The sequence below is a fragment of the Cibotium barometz genome, chromosome 47 (assembly GCF_041138505.1).
Source record: "Cibotium barometz isolate CiBa-2024 chromosome 47, ASM4113850v1, whole genome shotgun sequence".
NCBI lineage: Eukaryota > Viridiplantae > Streptophyta > Polypodiopsida > Cyatheales > Cibotiaceae > Cibotium > Cibotium barometz.
Window position 1 is genome coordinate 28,876,453 of NC_141092.1, and position 25,009 is coordinate 28,901,461.

The 25,009-nt window shown below is 38.1% G+C and overlaps 1 protein-coding gene across 1 annotated transcript; it reads left to right on the forward strand.

Annotated features, from left to right (window-relative positions):
• The first annotated feature begins 8,061 nt into the window (after positions 1–8,061).
• On the forward strand, positions 8,062–9,319 carry LOC147611559 (protein ANTAGONIST OF LIKE HETEROCHROMATIN PROTEIN 1-like). Its single transcript, XM_086784920.1, has 3 exons — positions 8,062–8,265; positions 8,347–8,768; positions 8,860–9,319. Exons 1-3 carry the CDS (start codon positions 8,062–8,064, stop codon positions 9,317–9,319), a joined length of 1,086 nt encoding a protein of 361 aa, XP_086641046.1.
• The last annotated feature ends 15,690 nt before the right edge of the window (positions 9,320–25,009 follow it).

A 25,009-nucleotide genomic window follows, 5' to 3' on the forward strand; every position in this document is an offset into this window, starting at 1 on the left:
GCATTGTCAGAGGGATACTGGAAGATGATTTTGAATGGGTTGCATTTATGGAGGAAGCATCATCCATGCAAAATGCCTTGCATGTATGGAGGAGGCATCATCCATGCAAAATGCCTTGTAGTTGATATGTCTTTTTGGTACTATATTGCTATTTTGTGAGCCTTCCTGTCTAGGAATATTCTAGGAGAGATTTTGAGAAGAAATGATAGAAGATTTTCTGTACCAGTTATCAAGAAGCAGGGGTTAGCTCACTGGTATTGAACAATTAGCTGAACAATTAGCTAAAACTCATGCACTATTGCATTTTAGAAGAAATTCTTTGTGCTCAGAGATGGACATTGGTAGATTTTGAAGGAATGCCTGAACTAAACAAAATTGATTGGTGAAAATAGATTACTTTTGGAAGAGAGATCTTTTGATACTATCGAACAATCTAACCTTTCAAGTGCTATGGAGTCAACATTAACAGAAAGCCAGCGAGTTGCTTTCAATGCTGTAATGCATGCAATTGTGATAGATGTAGGTGACATTTTTTTCCTAGATGGTCCAGGGGGATCAGGCAAGACCTATTGTATAATTGCTTGCTTGCATGAGTACGTGGACAAGGGCATGCTGCTTTGGCCACTGCATTGTCAGATATTGCTTCTCTACTCTTGGCGAATGGACGTACTGCACATTCTAGATTCAAGATACCTCTGGAGAGCTAAACAATTCTTCAACTTGCAAAATCCCTGTACATGGACAACTTGTAGAGGTTTTGAGAGTTTGTAAGCTCATTATTTGGGATGAGGCTCCAATGATTCATCGTTATGATTTTGAAGCATTGAATAGGAGCTTACAAGATGTATTATTCTCAGATAAGCCATTTGGTGGAAAGATTGTATTAATGGGGGGAGATTTTAGACAAATCTTGCCTATTATTATGAAGGGAAGATGTGAGGATATTGTTAATGCAACGTTGTGTCGTTATATAGAATTCTATCAAAGTTCTAAAGTTAATATGTGTATTCAATCAAGCAATACTAATGGATGCAATGAGTTTGAACAGTGGGTCATGAATATTGGGAATGGAGTGGATTGTAGTGATGATAATACAATGGTGACACTACCAAGTAATGGTCTTGCAAAGATCAACTCTTAAAGACTTGGTACATTGGGTATACTCTGAGAATTGGCTATCACTACGACATATGCTTCATACTTTAGTGAGCGTGCTATTCTTGCTCTGATTAATAGTCAAGTGGATATTGTGAATAAGACAGCTTTGGATACAATGCCTGGTGAGCCTAAGCGATATTTCAGTGCAGATTCAATTCTTGAAAACGATGAAAATTCATTCCTATATTCCACAAAATTTTTGAACGCAATCGACCTTCAGGGCAGATATCCACCTCAGTGCTTGGTTTTAAAGTTAGAAGCTCATGTTATTTTGCTTCGTAACTTAGATCCAAGATGTGGACTCTGTAATGGTACATGGATGACATGTAAGGCCTTTCACTCTAAAGTCTTGAAGACTGAAATCATCACTGGTACTAAAGTTGGTGAAAGAGTATATCCTCCACGAATCGAGGCCCAACTACCATTCACCACGGAGACAGTTTCCCGTGCGGCTGGCATTTGGTATGTCAATAAACAAATCGCAAGGCCAAACCCTAAATGTCTTGGGGTTGTATTTGGTGACTCCAGTGTTTACTCATGGGCAATTGTATGTCGCGTTGTCACGAGCACGGTCTCCTCATGCTGTGAAGGTGTTACTTGAGGATAACACTAATGTGGAGTCTTCATTTGATGATCTTTGAAGTTGTACACCTACAACAAACAATATTGTTTATAAGGAGATCTTGATGACTTCAGAGTGACAAGTCAGGTTTCTTATTTAAGTTCAGGGATTTGATTAATTTTGTTGTGATTTCTTTTTTTATACATATTTATCCATGGTAAAAGTATATATTTTTGTTGTTTATGTTTTGACAGACATGTCTAAGATTACCTTTACATTGCACATGCCTTTGTCGAGGATAGTAGGTGAGTTATTCTTTATATTTGCATAACTTTTCTTGATTACAAAGTATGGAACATGACATTCTATACTGATTTATATCTGTAGAGAGCCACCGCTATGGTCAGTCCCTATTACTACGGGTCACGTAGCAGGGATTATGATTGATGCTTATAGGGATGGGTAAGTATAAGTGTAATTGTTAGGCATTGTATAAATATTTTTTGAACCTATATATAAATAATTGTATAACCTATTTGTTATGCTTTGATTTTAGGATATTGCATGACATTGATACGTTTATGGTAAGAGTTATCGAGACGAAGGCATCGAGATGTACGGGATCGGTGTTCCTGATGAGGAGTGGGGTGTCTATTTGTTTTGGAGAGAGATGGACAGATGCTTTGCATCATTTGAGGGGTATTCAGTACCCGATGATTGGTTGTTTCTTACATCCATCATGACCATTGGTATTTGTTATGGGTTTTATACTAGAGTTCCTCATGTACCATCCACTCGATGTTCTATTGTACGAGGTAATTTTGATTATGTTTTTCTATTATAAGATTTTTTTGAGATTTTATTTATCGATGTGCCGTTATGTGCAGGTCCTTTACATTCATTGATAGTAGAGCATGTGTGGGATAGATCACCGCTTTACAATAGAGAGCATATTGTGTGAGGAGAAAATGAATGATCCTTCTCACAAGAGAAGAATTCAATTTGTTGATTCTGACATAACTGACTGAGAATACGTATTTTGTGGTGCATTTTGAGAATATGTAATATTGGTCCTTTTTTGCATCTTCGTATGCTACATTACTATGATATTTTTGTTTTCGCTATAAATCTACGAGGCATGGATGTTATTTTGAGATATGTATATATGAAGTCAATTGAAATAATGTATTGTGTTTACTTCAAACATGACCTAAATCTTGGAGAAACCGAGCCTATTTTTTATGGAACTCTACCTGGTTGTCGCATCATCGTGCAGGTCCAATACTAGTGAGGTTGAAGAGGAAGCATTGGCGGCCACCATGAAGCTTGCATCAAAAATAGCACAGTAGACCATAGACAATGTACAGATGAAAAATGGTGGACTCGGGTACCCTGGCAAGTTCTAGCACACTCAAAATTACAACAAAAAAGGAGAACCTTGAATAACCTTGAAAAGACTACAATGTAGACTATTAACCAGGGTGATAGCTTAGGACCTAATCGCGTCAAAGTTGGTAAACAGCTTTCTAGCTTAAACTTTTGGTCCCCTCTCAATAGCCTCTACATGAGTCAAACGATTTGACCCTTATTTGACAACTGATTTAACATTTGATTAGATGTTTTAATAGCTGTTTATAGCTCCAGGATTGCAAGAGAATCTGGAGGGAGTCCAAATAATAGGGCCGCTACTCCTCTAAACACATTTATTGAAGTGTAATCATTGTTTTGATTTTACTTTTCTACTGTAGTGACATCACTCACATAACCTCATCACTAGGGCCAGCCTCAAGAGTGATTGACACTAGCAGGTGAAGAGGTGGAAAAAGTTTGTGAAGAGGTGGAAAAAGTTTGTGAGGCGACCAGGCCCTTAGCATAATCAAAGTTGTGCATGCCAGCTTCAGCATCATGCATAGGATCATTCATTTATTTTTGTTGACCTTAGAAAAAATAGGCTAAAAGTAAAGGTTCAAATCCTCTAAATTCAAGAACTTGGTCACACATGAGGTAGTTCTCATACACACACTAGTTTTTTGAAGCTAAGAGCTTTTCCCCATGATTGAAAACATATTTTGAAAATTCATTGACACATATTTTGTTCATAATTTACCCAATGAAAGATAGCCTTGGAGTATGTTCTCACGATGGGTGCCTTGCCCAGTATCAGCCAAAATGAAAATGTAAATTTTTAGATTTATCTATGTCCTTAGGGGTAGTTGTACCTCAACTAAAATCTCAAAATTTTTTTAATGAAACCCAAATATACAGGGCACCAATTTTGAGGGCCGTGTCTCACTGACAAGGGCTCTATCTCACTCACAAGTAACTTTTGACCTCTTTCTTTATTAGAAAATTTCCTCTATATAGAAAATTGGTCACGTTCTTTGAAAAAAACTTATCACCTTATTCATTTCTTTTTTCTAGATCTAACATGGCTTGTATCTAGACACATTTATGGTTTATATATAAAGATTTCGGTTTTTTGTCTACCAAAGGCAAGGGCATAACATTGGGGTAGTTTTCTTTTCTCTTAGGAAACCCATATTAGCTTTGGGAAAAGGAAAGAACTTTTTAGCATTATTTCTTAATCTCTTGAATATGATAGAATACGGAAGTCCCTATCACTCTAGGAGTTTTTGTATGCATAAGAGAGAGAGAGAGAGAGAGAGAGAGAGAGAGAGAGAGCACTAGGGGGCCTGATGATAATTATTAATGTGAGCCTTGTTTGCAAGTGGAATAAAAGTGGGACTTTTTCTTATTGGCTTGCTAATTTCAAAGCTTTTTTATGTTATCTATCACATGCATGCAAAGAAAAGATTTGAAAGCATGAGATGAGATGTTAGAGAGAGAGAGAGAGAGAGAGAGAGAGAGTTAATTAACTTTGTGATTATTTTTTTGGCCTATGAGGCAAAGGCCTTAGTGTTTGGTTTCGTATTTTTCCCTTAGGAAAAAAAAAACAATTCAAGAGAAGGGATTTTAGTTTTTTGTGATTAGATGATGGGAGGACTTATGATGATCAAGAGTTGAGGTGATGTCATTTTCAAGTAAAATTCATTATCATCTTCATCGCTCTCTTGATTTATTTAAAAGAGATCTTAAATATCAAGATAAAGAGACTTTTCTCTCCATACCACTCTCCCTCTTTAGATTATGAAAATTTTATTTCGCTTTAGATTTGGTAAAGGTCGACCCTCTTAAAATTTATTTTTTTAATGTTATTACTATATAGAAACTACCTTTCCTATCTAGAAAATGGATGTACATGGATGATGCTATAGACTACCTCTACGACGAAAAACTAATTTTTTCCTAGGTAGGCGTTCTCCTTTAACTTTACTATATAGAAAATTAAATCACTATGTATGGCTTTGTAACGTAGTGAACTGTGATAATCAACTTGCGAATTTTAATTTAAACAGTCGACCTGATTTACGATGAATCGTTTCTTTTTTCTTTTTTTTTTCTTCCCTAAAGTTGAACCGGTTATTAACAAAGTTGATCAAGTACTTGGACACGCTGTACACCCCAACAGGCCCCCGAGAGCTTGCAACTGTTCTGTATACCCATGTGTGCATGCCCTTGTAATCATGTAACCCCTAGATCAATATGGTTCTTTTTGAAAGGGCACAGCCCGTATCTGCTATGTAATCGTCAGTCCCTTTTCTTTTTCTAATACAAAATCCCTGTTTTTTTTTAAAAGTTGATCAAGTACTTGGACTAAGTCAAACCTACCTCTTCCTAAACCGACACTAGTACCCTAGTATCTAGTCCCTGCTCTTCCTAAACTACCTACCTCTTCCTAAACTATGGACCGATGGGGATACCCTAGTATCTAGTCCCTGCTCTTCTTGATGAAGTGACAGATTGTGTGGTCTTATGGGTGAATCCTAGTTTCCTTAGTCTTGTGGATGACTACCTTAGTGCTTAGCCCAAACCACGCTCTCATGGTGGGTGCATAGTCATCAAGGAAACTCTTCGAATTGAAAACTCCCTTTCCAAACATTTGGGCTAATCTGTGGATCACTTTTGAAAATAGATCCATATTGCTTTAGAAGAAGCATGTGGCCAAAATTAGTTGTAATTAGAATTAGTAAAAGGATTGAGACATCATCGAGCCTGTAGGGTTCACCAAAGATGAAGCCTTACTAATCGGGGCTCAGTCTTGACTCCACCCTCATAAATTTTTAGTAGTTGGGGGGTCAATTCCTTTTGGCCATTCCCCAAATAAAGAAAAGGCCTCCTATATCCGTGTCATATTAAATGATTTGGGACTCTTTCGCTCACTAGCGAGCCCCTAGCGAGTTGTGTCTCCTCTATTTTCTTTCAATTTAATTTCATTTGACTATTAAAAAATTAGAAATTTATGATTTTTGGGAGGATAAAAACATTAAAAATGTTGGTATTATGATTCAAGGCTTGAGTTTGTCATGGGGAACAGATTTAGAAGCTAGTCTCACTCTTGCTCTAGAGATTTAAACCTCTTTAAGATGATCAATTTTTATTCACAAAGAAGGGGTGACTATTAGATAAAATTACCATTTGATGAATACGTTGATTGGGGGTTTCGAGGGGGCTTTTTTCTAAATTAGAGCCTTTAAAGGGAAAAGGTTGCTTAGGCTCCTTAGTGTTATTCTTAGAGGGACTCTGTAAATTTGGGGTTTGGAGGTAGGCTTGTCTATTTGGTTGCACTTTTTTGCTCAATCTATGTCTGCCCGTTTGGAGGGTCTCCTTGGGGGGGAAGGGGTGGAGAAGTGTACTTCTTTTGATATTTGGCCTCTTTACAAATGGAGGGGCAGTCTTTAGCATAATGACCAAAGCCATTGCATCTTAAGCATGCTCAAAAGATGGTTTCAAAACTTAGAGGAACTATTCTAAGTCCTGATCCCACATTAATTACAATCTTCTTAGGAAATTTTTGTTTCAGATCCCAGCACATGCAAACCGGATGTAGACCTTGTTTGAGGCTCTGACTAGCCCTTTCTTTGTGGGGACAAACAAAGGGGTGCAAGGTTAAGTGGCCAATTGCTTGATGTTTCCCCAAATCCAATCTAGCAGATTTACAAAATCTACCCAAACAGAGTCGAATGTTGATGCTGAGTCAAACATGGTCCTAGGGTAACACAGATTGATGCTTTATGGAAAACCAGAGGATATTTGCCAAGGTCCTAGGGTACTCTCTTAAACTTACAATGTTTAAGCCTTTTGAAATATAGTGCACATACTCAATTGAACCTCCAAAGCCTAAGACTGGGAAGCTACCAATCCAAGTTAGCCGTCCACTTCTTGATGGAATTTTCCCCATAATATCAAAGACTAATGGTGAAAATGCAAGATGTAAAAGTTGCTTCTTAATAAGGGTAGAGGGGGTTGTTACAGTAACAGAATTTCTCCCTTCAATTTCTTTGGGCAATCTAAGCTTTAGAGCTCAATACACCTTATCACCCAAAGACTCGTCAACTTTAAAGTTACCTGGCGATGGTTTCCACAAATGATCTTTTGGGGAAGGACTCACCTTTATCAATGTCAAATATGGTCTACTCAAGCTCCTTCTCCAGGAAATTATTCTTGTCAATTGAAGCCCTCATTACCTCTTTTTCTCATGCTCCATGTTCTGCTCCAACGGAGGAGTTATGACATGGTTCACTGGCTCCTTCCTTGGCAGTGGAGGTTCATGACCCTAAGAAGAGGCCATGCATGAGGTAGCAATAAGGGAGTGTAAATGCCAGTAAATGAGTTGTTAGAAACTAGTTACACAAAGTGACATTTGTAAAACAATTAATTGTACTAATGATATCTTAAGACACATTTATCCTCCATATGATGTATTTGAAAATAGGAAAAATTTCCAACTCTATTGGTTGCCTATGGCGTATTGCTTGTAGGAATTCAAGCAAGGGGATATCCCTAGCATGGCGCACAAAGAACGTCATGTTGTGCACTGTTGTATGTGCAATGTGGGCTGACTGGGTAATCAGGCATACCGTGCATAGGTCAATTTAATGCTTGCATACTGGTCGGAGCTATGCCAAATCCCTGAAGAGGAGAAGCAAGTTGTCCTTAAAAAAGCTCAAAAGTGTACCGTCTATTATGTTAATAATTTGACAGATAACCATGTCAAATGTCATTTTTGTTAGCATTGACATCTCATTGATGATGATTACGTCAACTTCTTTGATCGCTATTAGAATAACTCTTTTGGAATAAAAATAAATTCTTTATACATCTACTTATGCATAAAATCAGAATTGATGAGAATAACTCTTTTGAACATACAAAAATTCTTGTTTTTACTCCTGGGAAAGCACTCATACATCGCTCTTATCAATGCCGTAGCAAGCGCTTGCATGGCAGCTGCGTTTGCTTTACAACAGTGGATGGCCATGATGCTTGCCATTGAAGCGGAATACAATTTCTCCCATGATCTCCTTGAAGACGAGTACGATCTTGATGAGCAGCAAGTCGACGGGATTTTTGGTGCCATTACGCACTTGCTGCTGGTTGCCGCAGAGTTTAAGCGACACCAAAACATAAAGCCGTCGGCCTTGGGGGTATGGTACGTGAAGCCACGAAGCAAGGAGTTTTAGAACACTTTTTTCCAATTCTGTCATGGTGACGATGTCCGATTCGAGGAGCGCTTACGCCGGCCACGAGACTGCTTCGACTTCGTTTGCAATCTGGTTCGCAACGACTTATCTCAAAAGGACATTCCACCTCATATTCTTTCTGCCGTGCCTACTCGCTCGCTCTCAGTGGAGAAGAAGGTAGCCATGTCCCTTCATCGCCTCGGTATTGGTGGCCCTAGTCATAATGTTGCAGCGATGTACGGTGTGGGGAAGTCCACATTAGGTAGGGTTTTTCGCGAGTTTATTGTCGTGATTCTTAAAGATTGGCACACCTTCTTGTATTGGCCTACAGATGAGGAGGAGATGGCGGCAATTAAAGCTGCTTTCAAGAGCAAGCAAGGATTTCCTAATTGTTGTGGAGCCATTGACGTGACCCACATTGACATGCATCTTCCCGAAGGAGAGTCGCATACACCCTTCTTTGACAGGTATTATAACTACTCAATTTGTCTTCAAGGCATCGTGGATTGTGACATGAAGTGTAGGGACATCATGATGGGCATGCCGCAATGATATTAGAATTTTGCGCAACTCTTCCTTTCATATGAGGGCACAAACCGGCACAGTGCTTGATGGACAGGAGTATGTTGATGGTCAGCATCGCATTTGGGAGTATACCATTGGTTATGGTGGATACATGAACCTCCCTTTGTTGGTGATTCCTTTCACGACCCCACGTACAGCAGATGAGGAGGAGTTCAACTTTAGGTTGTCGTCTACAAGGATTGTGGTGGAGCGATCGTTTGGCCGGCTTAAGAATTTGTGGGGTTACCTCCATCAAACCATCAAGCAGCCTGACATTGACTTCTTGCCACGAGTGATTGGAGCTGCTTGCATTCTACACAATATTTGCATCGACTTTAATGTAGAGGTTCACCCAAGGGGTCCTGCGAGAGACATCCGAGAGCGAGTCAATGCCTCGGGATGCGCCATAACTAGAAACTCTTTGTTTGAATATATGAAAGCCGGCCTTATGTAAAAGTTAAAACTTGTGCTTCATTAATGATTTCTTTGTTTTCATTCTTGTTTGCTAAATGCATATCGTTTCTTAAGTCGTAAGAGAGAGAGAGAGAGAGAGAGAGAGAGAGATCACATTTTGAGCTAGAGGCTTCGAGGAAGTCTTCATGTTGATGACCCCTTCTTATAATGTTCCATATGTGTACTCATGTATAGTTGTGCCTCCATAAAGTCCTCTCACATCCAAGAGCAAAAGCTATCATATTAAGGTTGGAAACCAGATGTTAAAAGCTTTTATAAACCTCTCACATCCAATAGCAAAAGCTATCATCAAATTGCCGTATCCTCTTAGTCAAAACCATAAAGAAGTGGGCTTATCTCAAGCTACCATATGTTTATGCCAATTCACCATATGAAAATAGGAACATTACTTTAAAAAATTTCGATGAAGGGATAATGGATAATTCACTTACTTATGGTGATGTACTAAAGGGAGAAAGTAATAGAAAGTTATATCACTAGTCATTTTGATTCACATGTACACATGAACTAGTCATGAACTAATCACATGTAGAAATGAACTAATCGCATGTAGACATGAACTGGTCATTTTGATTTACATCCAAATTGGCATATACATTGAATGGACAAGAAATGCAATGGAAAGAAATAGATTTATTTGACTTCCAAGATAAGCAAGGTACATAGCTTTATTACTTTCTCCCTTTAAGAACAGTATATAGCTTTATTACTTTCTCCCTTTAAGAACAGTATATAGCTTGCACAATAATACTATTTTTATTGATGATGTGATCAAATGATCCACAATTTTGTAAAATTCACTCAAATCTCTCTCTCTCTCTCTCTCTCTCTCTCTCTCTCTCTCTTATATGATGTGATCACTGATTTATAATATTTGCACTCACATGTATGATCTCTCACAAAATTCACTAAAGGTATAACTTCTATGAATCTACATGGGCCATTCTTGTTTTCTATCAATTAAGAAATTAGGCATACAAACTTTAGAAAGGGTATACCTTGATTTCACACATACACAATCTAAGTTGTAGAACTCTAAGGGGTCCTATAATTAAAAAGCATTGTACAAGTAAACTAGACAATTAAAAAGCTGCAAAGTTGTAGAGACTTATCAATAAGAGAGTGTGACACAAAGAGTACACATAGAGTACTGTCCTAAATCTCACAATAACTACAAACAGAAATACAAAGTAATAAAACTATGAGATCCATGCATCACTTGCAATCATTTTAAGTCAGTTCACAAGCTGCTAAGGTAGCTTGTTAGTACACAATATATGCATCATTTCAAAACAAGATAGTGCTTCCCCATAGCTTTCATAAGACCGTATGTAGATAAAATAAATAGATTTAAACTTGCAATTTGTGACACAAAAAGAGTACAATGCTGAAAATAATAACATGGTGGTTGCAAGATGAGGCTATCTAGTTTCATTTAGTGGGCGCCCTTGGCTTTAGCTTAAAAACAAGCATTTTTTCAAGAAGAATGGGCAATCTCTCTTAGTTAGCCAAGGAGTTTCATTTCAAGGTCTTCTAATGAAACATCATATGCAAAGTTAGGCATCTAAAACTATAATCGTTTTGAATATCCAATAATTGCAAATCCCCTTTTCTTTGGGAACCAAAATTGTATACAGGTCATGTCGGAGGTTTGGATAGGTACACTGAATGTGAGTAGATTACATATAACTTTTACATTATTACTCATATGATGTTCCCACTTTGCATATCACAAATTCAAATAACACAGAGCTTAACTTGATTTATCAAGTAATTTTTGATGTGTTCTACTATTTTCTAGATTATTTAAAAGGCATTAGAATTGTTAAAAAACATACTATTTTATCCTCCCACCACATCTACCATTTAAAATGCTCAATTTTTATGGATCTAGTGATGATTAGACTAGGAAAGATTAGTAGAATATGGATCTAAGGCAAAATTACAAATCTAACGGTTGGATTTTTGTAGATTTACTTTGGAAAATTTGTTATCATTGTTAGAGGCCCTATAAATCAACTGTAATTTAATTCTAGAAAATCAAATATTTAATCTTTCAATCTAAAAAGACTAGGGATCAATATAATTCTTGCCATCAATTTATTAAGTTTTTTTTTAATAATTTGAGTATGGGAAGGTCCGTTTTCAATCCTCCCAAGTGAAAATTTCCATATTGTGTCCACTCTCCCCTTTTCAAGTCTAAAACCAATCCAAGTTAGGTTTATAAATCTAGGCTTGGTAAACTTCAAAGCCTAGATATCATTCCATGTGTGAGGCTTGGGTAGACACAAATCTTATACATGCATGCCACTATATGTCCACATCAGCTTTGAGAGGATCCACATAAGCAGCTTGCCACCTCACCTTGCCACCTCCACCCTCCATGTCAACATGGTAAACCTAGTTGACTCCCCACGTCATCATTAATGCCACATCTTCTTGCCATCTTTGCATGCCACCTCGCACTTGGTGACATGGCATGCCGATCAGCCACCATAATAGTACCACATGTCAAGAAAATGCCATGTATCATGTATGCATGTGACACATGGCACCTCCTTCCCACCTTTATATTTTTTTCAAACATGTATTTTTGAAAACGTTAATTTAGTATATTTTTAGTAAAAAAAAAATTAAAATTTTAAATAATAAAATATATATAACTTATTAATATAGAAGAATTTAAAATCACTAATTTTAAAGGATTATATTTTGGAATTAGATAAATAATATTATTTTTAAAGTTCATGTTATTTGATTTAAAATTTTTAATTTTTAAAATTTAATATTTCTTGAAAATAATTTGTGTGTGGAATAACCTTTGAATAAAATTTGAAAAAAATACATTATAAAAGAAAATACAGTTTATATAATTATAAAACAAAAGATAAATTTAAAGATATATTTATATATCTAGTAATGATAAATATTTAGACTTGTTAATAAAAATTATTAATAATATTAATTTTTAAGTGGATAATAGTTTATCTTTAATTATCTTTATGTTTTTCTTCATTATCCAATCAATCTTAGATAGGAAACCCAATGATATTTGAAGTCGATAACCTATTTTTCCTATATAATCACACATCTCTAGTACTATCCCACACTTATCTCTAGTACTATCCCCATCATTGAGCCTTCATAATTTTTTCTCTCTTAGCTTCCTTGAGAATGGGTTCTCAAGGTCGTAGGAGAGTCGAAAACATGATAGGACTAGACTTCTCCCTGTCCACCAACTTTAAGATGATGAAAGGAAAAGGGTAGCTCATGTGAGAGAAAGAGAGAGTGGAGAGCACGTCAACGAGCAACATCTTCCATGGGTGATGATCCAAGCCTTGCTCCTCCTCTTCCGCTTCCTCTTCCCCTCCACTATCCCTTAGTTTAGATAATCCACATGAACCCGCCCTTCCTGAGCCCCCTTCTCTTCACAAGAACCCACCCCCCTCCTTTGGGCGCCCATAGTGTGGATAGGAAAGAACTATCAAAGTTAGAGGTGCATCATCATGCCCATGCAATCTTCCATTCCTATTTTAAAGATCTCATGCCTTCATCATAGGCATGCGTGCTTGATGCTTTGATCGATCTGCCCAACATGGCCAACTGCAGGGTGCTTTCTTACATTGGAGGTCAAAGAGAGAGGAGATTTGGCATGGCGGTGCTACAAAATGTTCGTCGTTCCTATACAGTTAACAAGAAGAGGAACTCTGCGGACGCTTTGGCTGCTCGATGGGCTATTGTGGGAGGTATAAGTAGCTCCCAAATGAAGAGTAAGGTGAGTGCCACATAGATGAAAAACATGTAGAGGGAGAGGAGACACACACACAGGAGCAAACCCTAATTTATATTGCAAACACTGCAAGACACTACTGCCATACACGCGTTACGGGCACGTATATGGTCGTGCATGTATATGAGTAGTATCGGGCGCGTGTATATTGGCATCTAAATTTGCGTGTATATTGGTTTCAAAAATGCGTCTACCAGCGCGTGTATATTGGCATTTAAATTCGCGTGTATACTGGTTTCAGAAACACGTGTATCAGCGCATGTATATACACGCAATTATACACGTGAGAACTTTATTAAGAAAAACTCCATTCCTTTACAAAATTAAAAACCATTTTCTTTAAACCATCTCATAGTACATTACAGTATATATCATTACACAATCCCACTACATGCATTTACAACAATGAAATATATTCAACAATAAATCATGAGATAATAATTAAAAGACAACATATACAAATGAATGTCATCAATTTAGAATGATACAGTGATGGACTGGTTGGGGTTCGATCTCATCTTCAATAAGATCCATCCTTGCCAAACGATCAACACATCAATATCCATTTGATCAATTTGTAAGGCTACGATTAAATTTATTCCACTATCGATATTCTGTCCATTGATAATGGTATCGATGCCCTGATCATCCTCATCAACATCACCATCATCCTCAATGGTAGGGTCATCCTCATGATCATGAGAAATGGCACGCTCATCCTCATTATCATGATCATCTGTTATTTCATGATCATCGATCACATCTTCATTGGCATGTTCGACATCATCTTCATTGCGGCTTGTTACATCCTCCATATGCTCCATATCAGTGAATGTATTATACATCACTTTGGAACGTGGTGCAATAGGGATGACGTACCACCATTTAATGTCATGCACCATTGGCATATAGATAACCTACTCAAATACACATACTGCAGTAATTAATTAGTATATCAAAAGTCAAGGGGTACGCGAGCTTAGATATATATGTACATGAAACACATTAGTAAAAAAATGCATACCTGCTCACATTGTTTTGGCAATAGGAGCCTATCTTTCTTTGTTTGCCAAAACTTTGTAGAGTCAATAGTTACATAACCACTTGCATGGCGTTTTATCGTTGCATTAGGCCCTTTTTCCACCACGTTCATTTGCCATTTGACATCCAAAACATACACAAAGAAGCGACGAAAGTCAAGCCTAAATATGTCTTGGATTGTGCCACAATAATCATCCATTTTTCCATTAGCTCCCTCAAAGCTACTAATGACACCGGAATCTTGTGTATTCCTCTTTTCATCAATTCTTTGCGTTCGAAAATGCTTGCCTTCACACCATATAGCATTGAACATAGTGCACTGGACCAAAATAGAAGCAATATTTGTATAAGCAATGTGAATAAATATTAAAAGCAAATCACTTACAACTAATGCAAAACATTAGTTCTATGTACCTTTAACATGCATCCTCGTGCATACTCCCATTCTTCCGCCATGATATGCAGCCCCTCGCCGCTCTCTGCTCTCTCCATTTCCTCATGCAACCAATCAACATGGATATCATTTGGAAGTGTTGCTAGATGCTTAGGGTACGCCTTACGAGAGCCATGTTGCCTTCGAAAGAGAGCTCTTTCTGCTTGCCTTTTTGTCTTTGCATCCTCATATCTTGTAACCCATCTGCTCATCACATCACTATTAAGGATGCAAGCGAAATTGAGATCATCAATCAATGTTTTGTTAATTACTTTACTCTGTCCTTTTCCTTGAGGCACAATAGAGGTCATCCTCAAGTCCTCTTCATTGCTCCATAGCAGGGATTTAATATTCACGTGATCACAAGATTTTTTGTGATAATAACACATGTGAACAAGTTATTCACATGTTCTCATGTTACCGTTCACAAAATAATAGGTCACTTGCCATTTGGGAAACCCTTAAAAGTTTGGCTACACATGGGAATAAGCTATTCACATGTTCTCATGTTACCATCTTCACATAATAGCAGGTCAGTGGCCACCTAAGAAGATTTTTTATGCCCGACAAAGATAATTTTTTTAGGCCCTTGTGAAAGCTTTGTGAATATAACATGTGATCACAAGATTTTTTGTGTTCTTAACATATGTTATTAACATGTTCACATGTTTTTGTTTACGTCAGTGAAATCCCTGCTCCATAGTCACGGCAAAGAGCTGTCTACCTGACCAAGAAATTCTGAAATATATACAAGAGACTCTTGTATCAACCAACCCTCGGCCACACTTCCTTCGGACCTTGCACTTTGCCTCACAAAGTTTAAGGTCTTCATGAAGCGCTCTAGGAAGAACATCCAACGTGCATGCACAGTGCCACATAAAGCAATTTCGTCCACTAAATGCACAATGAGATGTAGTTGACTTGTGAGAATGGTTCACGGAAAATTCTCCTCTACCAAACAAACCACCTCCACTGCATAACACGCGCATCATCCAACGTGGCTAGATCAATTGCTTTGGAACTAACATATCTGAAAAATAAATGAATAGTACGTTATACCTCATGCACATTTATTTTCAAGGTATAATGAAGGGTGATCTGACATGGGTTTTACATACCTCACAAGCTCACCCATCTTATAAATACATTTTTTCAAACTCTTGTTTGCACAATGGTCAATGCTAGTAGGTAGTATGAACTGCGCACATAAGAGCACATGTATGTATGGTTTATGGCATTACAAAATTTAATTTCAATGTACAAGACTTGGAAAACACTTACTTGGAGCGTCTTGTGCCAATCGTGGGACTTCAACCCATATAGTTGCTCAAAGTCTCTTTTCTTAGTGGTTGTAAAGGCTCCCTTCAATGATCTCATGCATCTAGTGGGAGTACCCAAAGTGGTGATGGCCTGCTTTACCTGCTTCTCCTCTTTCTTTGATATAATCCATGGTGCATCTAGTGGGAGTACCCAAAGTGGTGATGGCCTGCTTTACCTGCTTCTCCTCTTTCTTTGATATAATCCATGGTGCAGGTGGAAGATGAACGTGCCCACCCTCCTCTCGTGGCCAAGCTTGACGCATAGGTCCTGCGACCTGCAAGTCCTCCCGTATGCTAACATTGTCTCGTTTACCAATAACATTTTCCCAATTGCTTCACCACAAGTGGGACAATGTCGAGCCTCCTTATGCGTCCCACGAAAGAGAATGCAATCATTGACGCATGCGATCATAATCCAATCCTCCAAGAGATGTCACATAGCGCCTCGTTATGTCTCTTGAGGTGGGTAGTCTATTCCCCTTTGGAAGCATGTTTGATAATAGCCTGCATCCAATATCATCAATTAGCCCTAAACCCTAAACCACTAATTCAAATTTGCAAGTTAGAATGCTTACTTCAATAATGCATCAAGACTTGCATTGCTCCATCCATAAACTATTTGTATACTGAGTAGTGCAAGTGAAGCACGTAAAATAGAGAATGTGCACCCTTCAAAAACCGGTGTCGATGAAGCCTTGTAAAGATGCTCTTGTTCCATATCATCGTTATCCATACCTTTGGGATCATCCCTAAAAAGATACCGCACCATAACATCAAACACTTCCTCTTCCACAACTTCGTGGGGTGCAGGGCTATTGTCATCCCTTTCACACTCATCTCTGACAATAGATCCCGAAGCTCCAGCATCATCTCGTCGATGCTTTGCGTGCTCTCGCCGCGCGTAGGGCACCATGTTAGGGTGTGGTACTACATCCTACTTCAATTAGAGTATAGATATTACAACTCCATTAATTTAATTTGGATACCATGAGTCATTTGAATACTATCAATTTACATCTACTCACCTCTAAACCTGTTTGATTCCATTCTCCATACATGGAGATGTGATTCAAGGTAATTCGACGTGCTCGTACAATGCATCCTTGACATCGATTACACATACACTTGATCCTTTGTCCCAACCACACATCGCGATTACGATGACGCATTGTCTCATCCTTACCAAAACTGCTTGAGGAGGTTGATGACATGCGTATTTGGATGTGTTTTTACATGCGATTGTGTTTCACCCATGCTTGCGATCCAGGTTCTTTAGAGAGATGATCCCATCTGCATATGGCTTGTCTTCACAAAATCATATGTGCTAGCTTGCATTTGTGCTTTGATAAAATCATGCATATACTTTTATTTTTGCAAATTCTTCATGGATCCAGGTTCTTCATCCGATCCATTTGCGTACGGCACTTGGATGATGGAGATGCTAAATCATTTTGGTCCAATTGAGCTTACAGAGTACATGTATGCCCATCCCCCTCTTGGATCGCCTCGTATCTATACCCCACCCCCGAGTATCCATGTCACTCCACTGCCATCTATGCCTGCGAGTCCGGCGAGACGGCATGCAGCTTCTCCTCTTCCACGCCCACCGAGGAGACATACCCCATCCTAGACACACTCACGCACACCCTCCCAGGCACCGTCACGTCAGGGCTCATAGCCACCATAACGTACTCCCTCAAAGCCACAGTCACGTAGACAATCCCCCAGTCGTGACTCCACCCGTAGTACAAAGGAGGGCAAACGCCGCAGTAGGAAGAGTGGGAGTGGAGGATGCGACGGGTGCTTTGGTGGGGGAGGTAGTAGGGCACGCGGTGAGAGAGGAGATAGAGGGAGAAGAGTTAGAGGAGACAGTGAGGATGAGGAGGAGGTGAGAGAGGTTGAGGGAGTGGTCTGCTATGATGTGACAGATAGGGGCGGGGTAGTGATGGATGCGAGGAGGAAAGAGGTAATGGAGTACATGCGTGGGGTAGTTTCAAACTTGTACAGAAATTGTTTTATTAGATTCAAAGATCAAAATAGCCGATTAGTTGGGGAGGTGATAGATGCTGTACATAGTCGGTACCCCAATCCCCCACATGCGACATTCTCAGATGTATGGGGAAGGACGCGAATAAGGAAGATCTTAAGTAATAAAAGATCTCACCTTAAGAAACTCACGTACGATAATGGGCTGAATGTAGCTGCGGGTGGCTATCTTGCCGAGAAACCTTCCACTGCGCATAAACGCAAGTGGAAGGAGGCAAAGAAACGAGCAGAGGGTGGCATGAAGAGCAGGCAGCATGTGGAGGCACGACAGATCCAGATGGAGACAATTGGATCTTCGCATTTCGGATCTGGCGGCGTCGAGTCATGGGAGGCAGAGTTCGTAAGTATCTTGCAACTTTATTTGATTATTTACTTAATTCATTGATTCTATGATTGTTTTAATATTACAAATTGTGTTGATTATGATACAGCGACGGGTTATGGGGAGCAAGCCCACAGCCCACGATACTGGGTATGCTCGTCGGCATAGCAGACGTGACACGTGGGCCCTCTTCAAAGTCGAGGGACATATTACGGACGCGCAGTTTGAGATGGCCATGAGACCATACGGTCGACGGGTACTTGAAAACTCTAAACAAATGATTTTGGTTTATTGAATTACATATATATATATACTTATATACTATATATTACTTGAACGGGCACAAGCTGCTGCTGCACCTGATGATGATCCACCCGCCGCCACTGCTCCTGCTCGACATGAGCACTACTCATCGGACATGTATACCGATGTGAGCTCATCTTATCATGGAGGGAGCAGTGGGTCATCATCTGGGTCTCAGTAGTATTCAAACTTATAGTATCACATTTCATATTGAGGATATGGTTGTATATATATTTTTGTAATTGAAGCCATGGGCTACTTCGACATATGGACTCCCTTGTATATATGTGTGCACATAAAATTTTGATAGTAATATTGAATCGTAAATTGATAGTATTGCATTCATGTCTCTTTTGAATCGTGTATTGACAATGTATGCATTCATGTCGTTCTTGAATCCTGTAATGACAATGCACTAAATCTTCCTCGTGGATAGTGCAATGCACCCAAAAAAAAATCCAGAGAGTGCTTTTGGGTGCTGGAATGCTGGAATAGCATTCACGTACTAAATAGCACTCTCTAGATTTTTTTTGGCTCTCTGTTCGCGTGTATAGACGCGTCAACTCGGTAAAAAACACGTGTATATACGCGGATACTCTGTGAAATGCACGTGTATAAGCGCACTGACAAAATGCGTCTATACGCCCTCGTATTAGCGCATCTAAGCGTAGCTAAACTGACAAAACGCATGTATATGCCCTCGTATCAGTGCATCTGATAGGTTCTAAACACGCACTTTAGCACGCATGTCTCTGGCCGTGATGATACACGCACTGATACACGGGCCCGTTACTTTTTTCCCACAAGTCATTTTCGGCGGCTAGGAGCGCGGGTATGAGCCCGATCCCTTGTAGTGAAACCCTAACCAAAGAGGGAAGCCATCTCCCTTCTCACACAATGCATAAAGCCATCATACCTAATCTACAACACACACAGTGTGTTGTGTCCACACACTACTAACCCTAGCTAATGTCCATACACTATGACCAGCTAGACGCGGTCATTTATGTCTCACACATGTTCCTACCTAACATGCCAGCACACATGGTGCAGCTGGCACAAGCTGACATCGAGCTTGAATCTCATCAGCCCCTCTCAAGCTCATGATGTACTGCCATAGATAAAGATGTAGATGAGCTTGGGCTATCAAAGCTCTCAACACTCCCCCTCAAGCTCATCCCATGTACTCCCAACATAGTACGGAAGTACTCAAACTTCTCCCTGCTAAGTGGCTTTGTAAAGATGTCGGCCACCTGCTCTTCAGTCTTCACATACTGCAAATCCTGTGAGATCCTTGTTCCCACCGAGCAACAGATTCGGGGTACTAGCAGCGGAAGTAACACTTCTCGCGCGGGACAGGGGTCCCACATTCGGGGCCTCGTCTCCACGGATATCCGGACAAGAGACTAATCCGTCGATTTTTCCAAAACCAGACTCGGAAAAACTTCCCTTACCCGGAAAGCACGGGCGATTCCACCAGGATAACTTTTTACTCTAACGTAATCAAGACCATTACTGATCAAGCTGATCCGATTGCACCTATAAAGGTACTCGTTCGGATCAAGGAAGAAACTTACACTTGGATCATTGGAATCAACGCTTTTTTCCCCATCAAGAGGCACAGCCGTTGATTCCTATCCATAGAACAATTACTATCCGGGATTTATTTTATCTATCGTAATAACAAAAATTGAGTCTCGATTTACGGATCCATCAGTCCAGCCTAACCCCATCCGATCCCATGGGTTAGCCAACCGCCCAACCACTGTAGTGATGGGATCCAATTTGAAATTTGGTTAGGTTTTGTCCCGGGTACCAAGGAAAAGAGTTACAAGGCCCCCTAGCCGGAAGTTCATGCAAACATAAAATTAGGCACACCACTTACACACCCAATATGAAATTGCCTTTTTCTTAGCATCAGCTAACTTTAAAACAATCCTTTAATGAAACCATAGTACCACTGATCACAGTCTTCCAAATTATCCAGTTGATTCTCAAATTTCCCATCATTCCTTCATCAGAGTATCTATGGCATCATTGGCAACTAGAAGATCAGCAAGATCAACCAACAGATCCATAAAAAGAGACATGGACTCATCCATTGAAGACCAGCAAGGTCAATCAACCAGATCCATGCCCGGTTTCAGAAAAACAACTCTTACTCCTTGTTCCAATATCTTCCTCGACGCACGCGTGGGTATCCTAGGTGACCCAGAGCCCGAGCACCGTATGGTCAGCACCCTCTAGGATCCTTCGCAGGTGACCTAGCGCTTCAATCATAGGTCGCTTCCTTGGTTCCTCATCCACCGTACCGCAGAAGCTCACCATTTTAATCGAACCGAGGCTGGTCAAGACCTCGGCCAACTTTGCTACAGGAGATGTCCTCCATTGACTCTCCGTCAGCAGTTACAACTTTATCAGTTAGGTCTCCACGACCTTAATCACAAGACGGTCAAAATGCTTTCCCAGCATTCTTGACATAAAATAGCCATTTACAAACAACATTTACAAACAATTTACAAATATAGTTTCTATATTAACTCTCATTTTTCCACATTATCCCTCATTAATCCACATTATTTATTCCACATTCCACATTATCCCTCATTAATCCACATTATTTATTCCACATTCCATTTATATGTGTACTCATCCAATCACCTCATTTTCCATCTCTTCACTTCAGATTCCTTCACATCACATATCATATATTCACATCCATATCCACATCCATACATCCACATCCACATCCACATTCACATCCATACATCCACATCTACATGCTTATCTCCATTTTCACATCCTCATTTATACATCCACATCCCATATCCACATTCATACATACACATCCATATCCACATCCACATGCATACATCCATTATCACCTCCTTATTCATACATCCACATCCACATACATACATACATCCACATCCACATTCCCATTCACATCTATACATCCACATCTATACATCCACATCTACATGCACATTCACATCCATACATCCACATCTATATGCGTACATTCACATCCACATGCATACATCCACATCCACATGCATACATCCACATCTCCATGCATACATCCACATCCACATTCGCATTCACATCCATACATCTACATCTACATGTATACATCCACCTCCACCTCCACATCCATATCTATACATCTACATCTACATGTATACATCCACATCTCCATCCATGCATCCACATCCACATCCTCATTTACATCCATACATCCACATACACATTCACATCTACATGCATACATCCATACATACACATCCACATTTACATCCATGTATCCACATCCACATCCTCATTCACATCCATACATCCACATTCATGCATCCACATCTACATGCATACATTCATACATACACATCCACATTTACATCCATGCATCCACATCCACATCCTCATTCACATCCATACATCCACATTCATGCATCCACATCCACATCCTCATTCACATCCATACATCCATATTCATGCATCCACATCTACATGCATACATCCATACATACCCATCCACACTCACATCCATATTCTCACTCTATCACAACCCATATACATCTTATCCCATCACATACACTTCTTACCTCATCCCATACACATCTTATCACATCTTAATTCATCTTATCACCTCCTAACTTATTTCATAAGCATCTTATCACCTCTTATCACATCTTATTCACCTCTTATTACATCCTATCACATCTCCTATCTATTTATAGAATACAAGAGAATTCTTATATTTGATATAAGATTTCTTTACACATTTATTTATGCATAAATTCTATTTAAGGAGATTAATACTTTCAAAGTAAAAATCAATCTTTTATGCATCTTCCTATGCATAAATTCATTTTAAATAAAAATGACACTTTTGAATTAAAATTCAATCTTTTATGCATCTTCCCATGCATAAATTCAATTTAGATGAGAATGACACTTTTGAATTAAAAATCAATCTTTTATGCATCTTCTTATGCATAAATTCAATTTGGTAGGAATTACACTTTTAGAATAAAAGAATTTCTCTTATGCATCTAAATTATGCATAAAATTCATTTATGATGAAAATCACACTTTTAGTATAAAAAGAATATCTTTTATGCATACCTCTATGCATGAAATCCAAATATGATAAAAGTAACACTTTTATAATAAAATAATCAACTTTTATGCATACCTCTATGCATGAAATTCAAATATGATAAAAGTAACACTTTTATAATAAAATAATCATCTTTTATGCATACCTCTATGCATGAAATTCAAATATGATAAAAGTAACACTTTTATAATAAAATAATCATCTTTTATGCATATCTCTATGCATTTGCATGAAATTTAAATATGATAAAAGTAACACTTTTATAATAAAATAATCATCTTTTATGCATACCTCTATGCATGAAATTCAAATATGATAAAAGTAACACTTTTATATTAAAATAATAATCTTTTATGCATACCTCTATGCATGAAATCTAATTATGATAAAAGTAACACTTTTATGTTAAAATAATAATCTTTTATGCATACCTCTATGCATGAAAATCAATTATGCATAATATAAAAATCATTTTCTCTAGGATTACAATGAATATCTTTCAATTAATCTAGGATGATAATTCCTAGAATATGGTAGGAAGTCCTCTTTTCATGCTTTGAATGAAATTATTTTATGCATAATTTTTATAAAAATTTTGCCATAGCTCCGCTGCTATGACTGATAAATCTCAAATTATTTTGAAGGATAAAGCTTATCATTAAGAGAATGATTAGAATGATGCCTAATTGGATCATTAACCCATAATGGATTGAATCATCAATATTCAAGAAATACATAAACTAAAAGCATAGAAAAAAGGCATTAATTTGGCCTCAAGTATAGATTAATCTTAAATTAGAGAAAATCTTTATGAAAAGCTTCACTTGGATTGAGAATAGGTCATGAGAATGACCATTCTTTGAGTGAGAGAGAGAAATTACATAAAAACCATTAGAATTAAGCATAAATGAAAATTTATGTAATTCTTTACTATCTTTCATCAGTTAACTTCAATAACATTCATCAATTTATGTAATTCAAGTACTACCATTCATCAATTAACTTCAATAGCATTCAAAAACTATTCTAATTAAGCTTCTTAAGCTTGAGAGGGGTTGAGAAGAGAGAAACATTGAGAAATTATAGAAAATGATCAAAATTCACTAATTACCTTACAAATTGCTTGATTCTTTATTCACGGTAGAGGCCCCCAACCAATCAATTGGTTTAGCATGTTGATGGAGTCACCAATGGGGATTGAAGAAAGAGGGAAGCTCCAATTTCTTCAATTTGGAGAGAATTTTAGAGAATAGTAGAAATTAGCATTATTTCAGCATAACTTTAGTATAGTAAAATTCTCCTCCTTTTTTTTAAAAGGACTCATGTTCTATTTATAGGAGGAGAGGGAAGCTCTAACCAAAGCTAACTGAATTCTAGAATTTTCTAGATTCAATTTGGTTGAATTTAGACTAGATTTGGACCTAGTTTGGTTACTTTTTGATTCGGTTTGGTTCCGTTTTGATTTGGTTTGGTTCAAGAGAGAGGAGAGATAAAAATATCACATTATTTTTGAGTTTAAAACTCATTCAAGCATATGAATTATGCACCTCCTTTAAAGAACTCCCCTTCTTACATATGTGTCAAAATGGAATCATTATACCCAAAATATATCATATTTTTAATATTGCTCATAGTTTTTTTTACTAATAAACCTTGTACATTTTCAACTCTTCATCTTGTGTGAGCATTTACTCATTTTTGGATACCCAAAATATCTCATATTTTTAATATTGCTCATAGTTTTTTACTAATAAACCTTGTACATTTTCAACTCTTCATCTTATGTGAGCATTTACTCATTTTTGGGTATCTTCTTTTACAAATTGGATTTATCTCCTCCTTACACATGGATTGATGCTATTGGCCCATAGGAACCTTAATTGGACCATAATCCAAAAATTTCTGAAAATCTAGACCCTTAGGCTAAGGTTCTTCATACTCATTTCCAATTAATTCCAATTGCACATTGGAAAGTTCTTTTTGAATTTCTGTTTCAGGGGAACTTATTTTAATAAGATGAGAAATTTTTCTATCTACAAATATTTAAAATCTGAATATTCTCTCTCTAGAATATTCTCTCTCTCTAAGTCAAACCAGTTAGAAACAAGGTCTTTTATATTTCTGAAGAGGGGATTGATTACAGGGGAAGATGCTGGACATTTTGAGAGGCTGGGGAGGAATCTTACAAATCCACTGTACTATCCAACACTTTCTCTCTGACAAAATGATAGTGGACCTCTATGTGTTTGGTCTGCGTATGAAAAACTGGATTCTTGGCCTACTGTGCTACTCATGT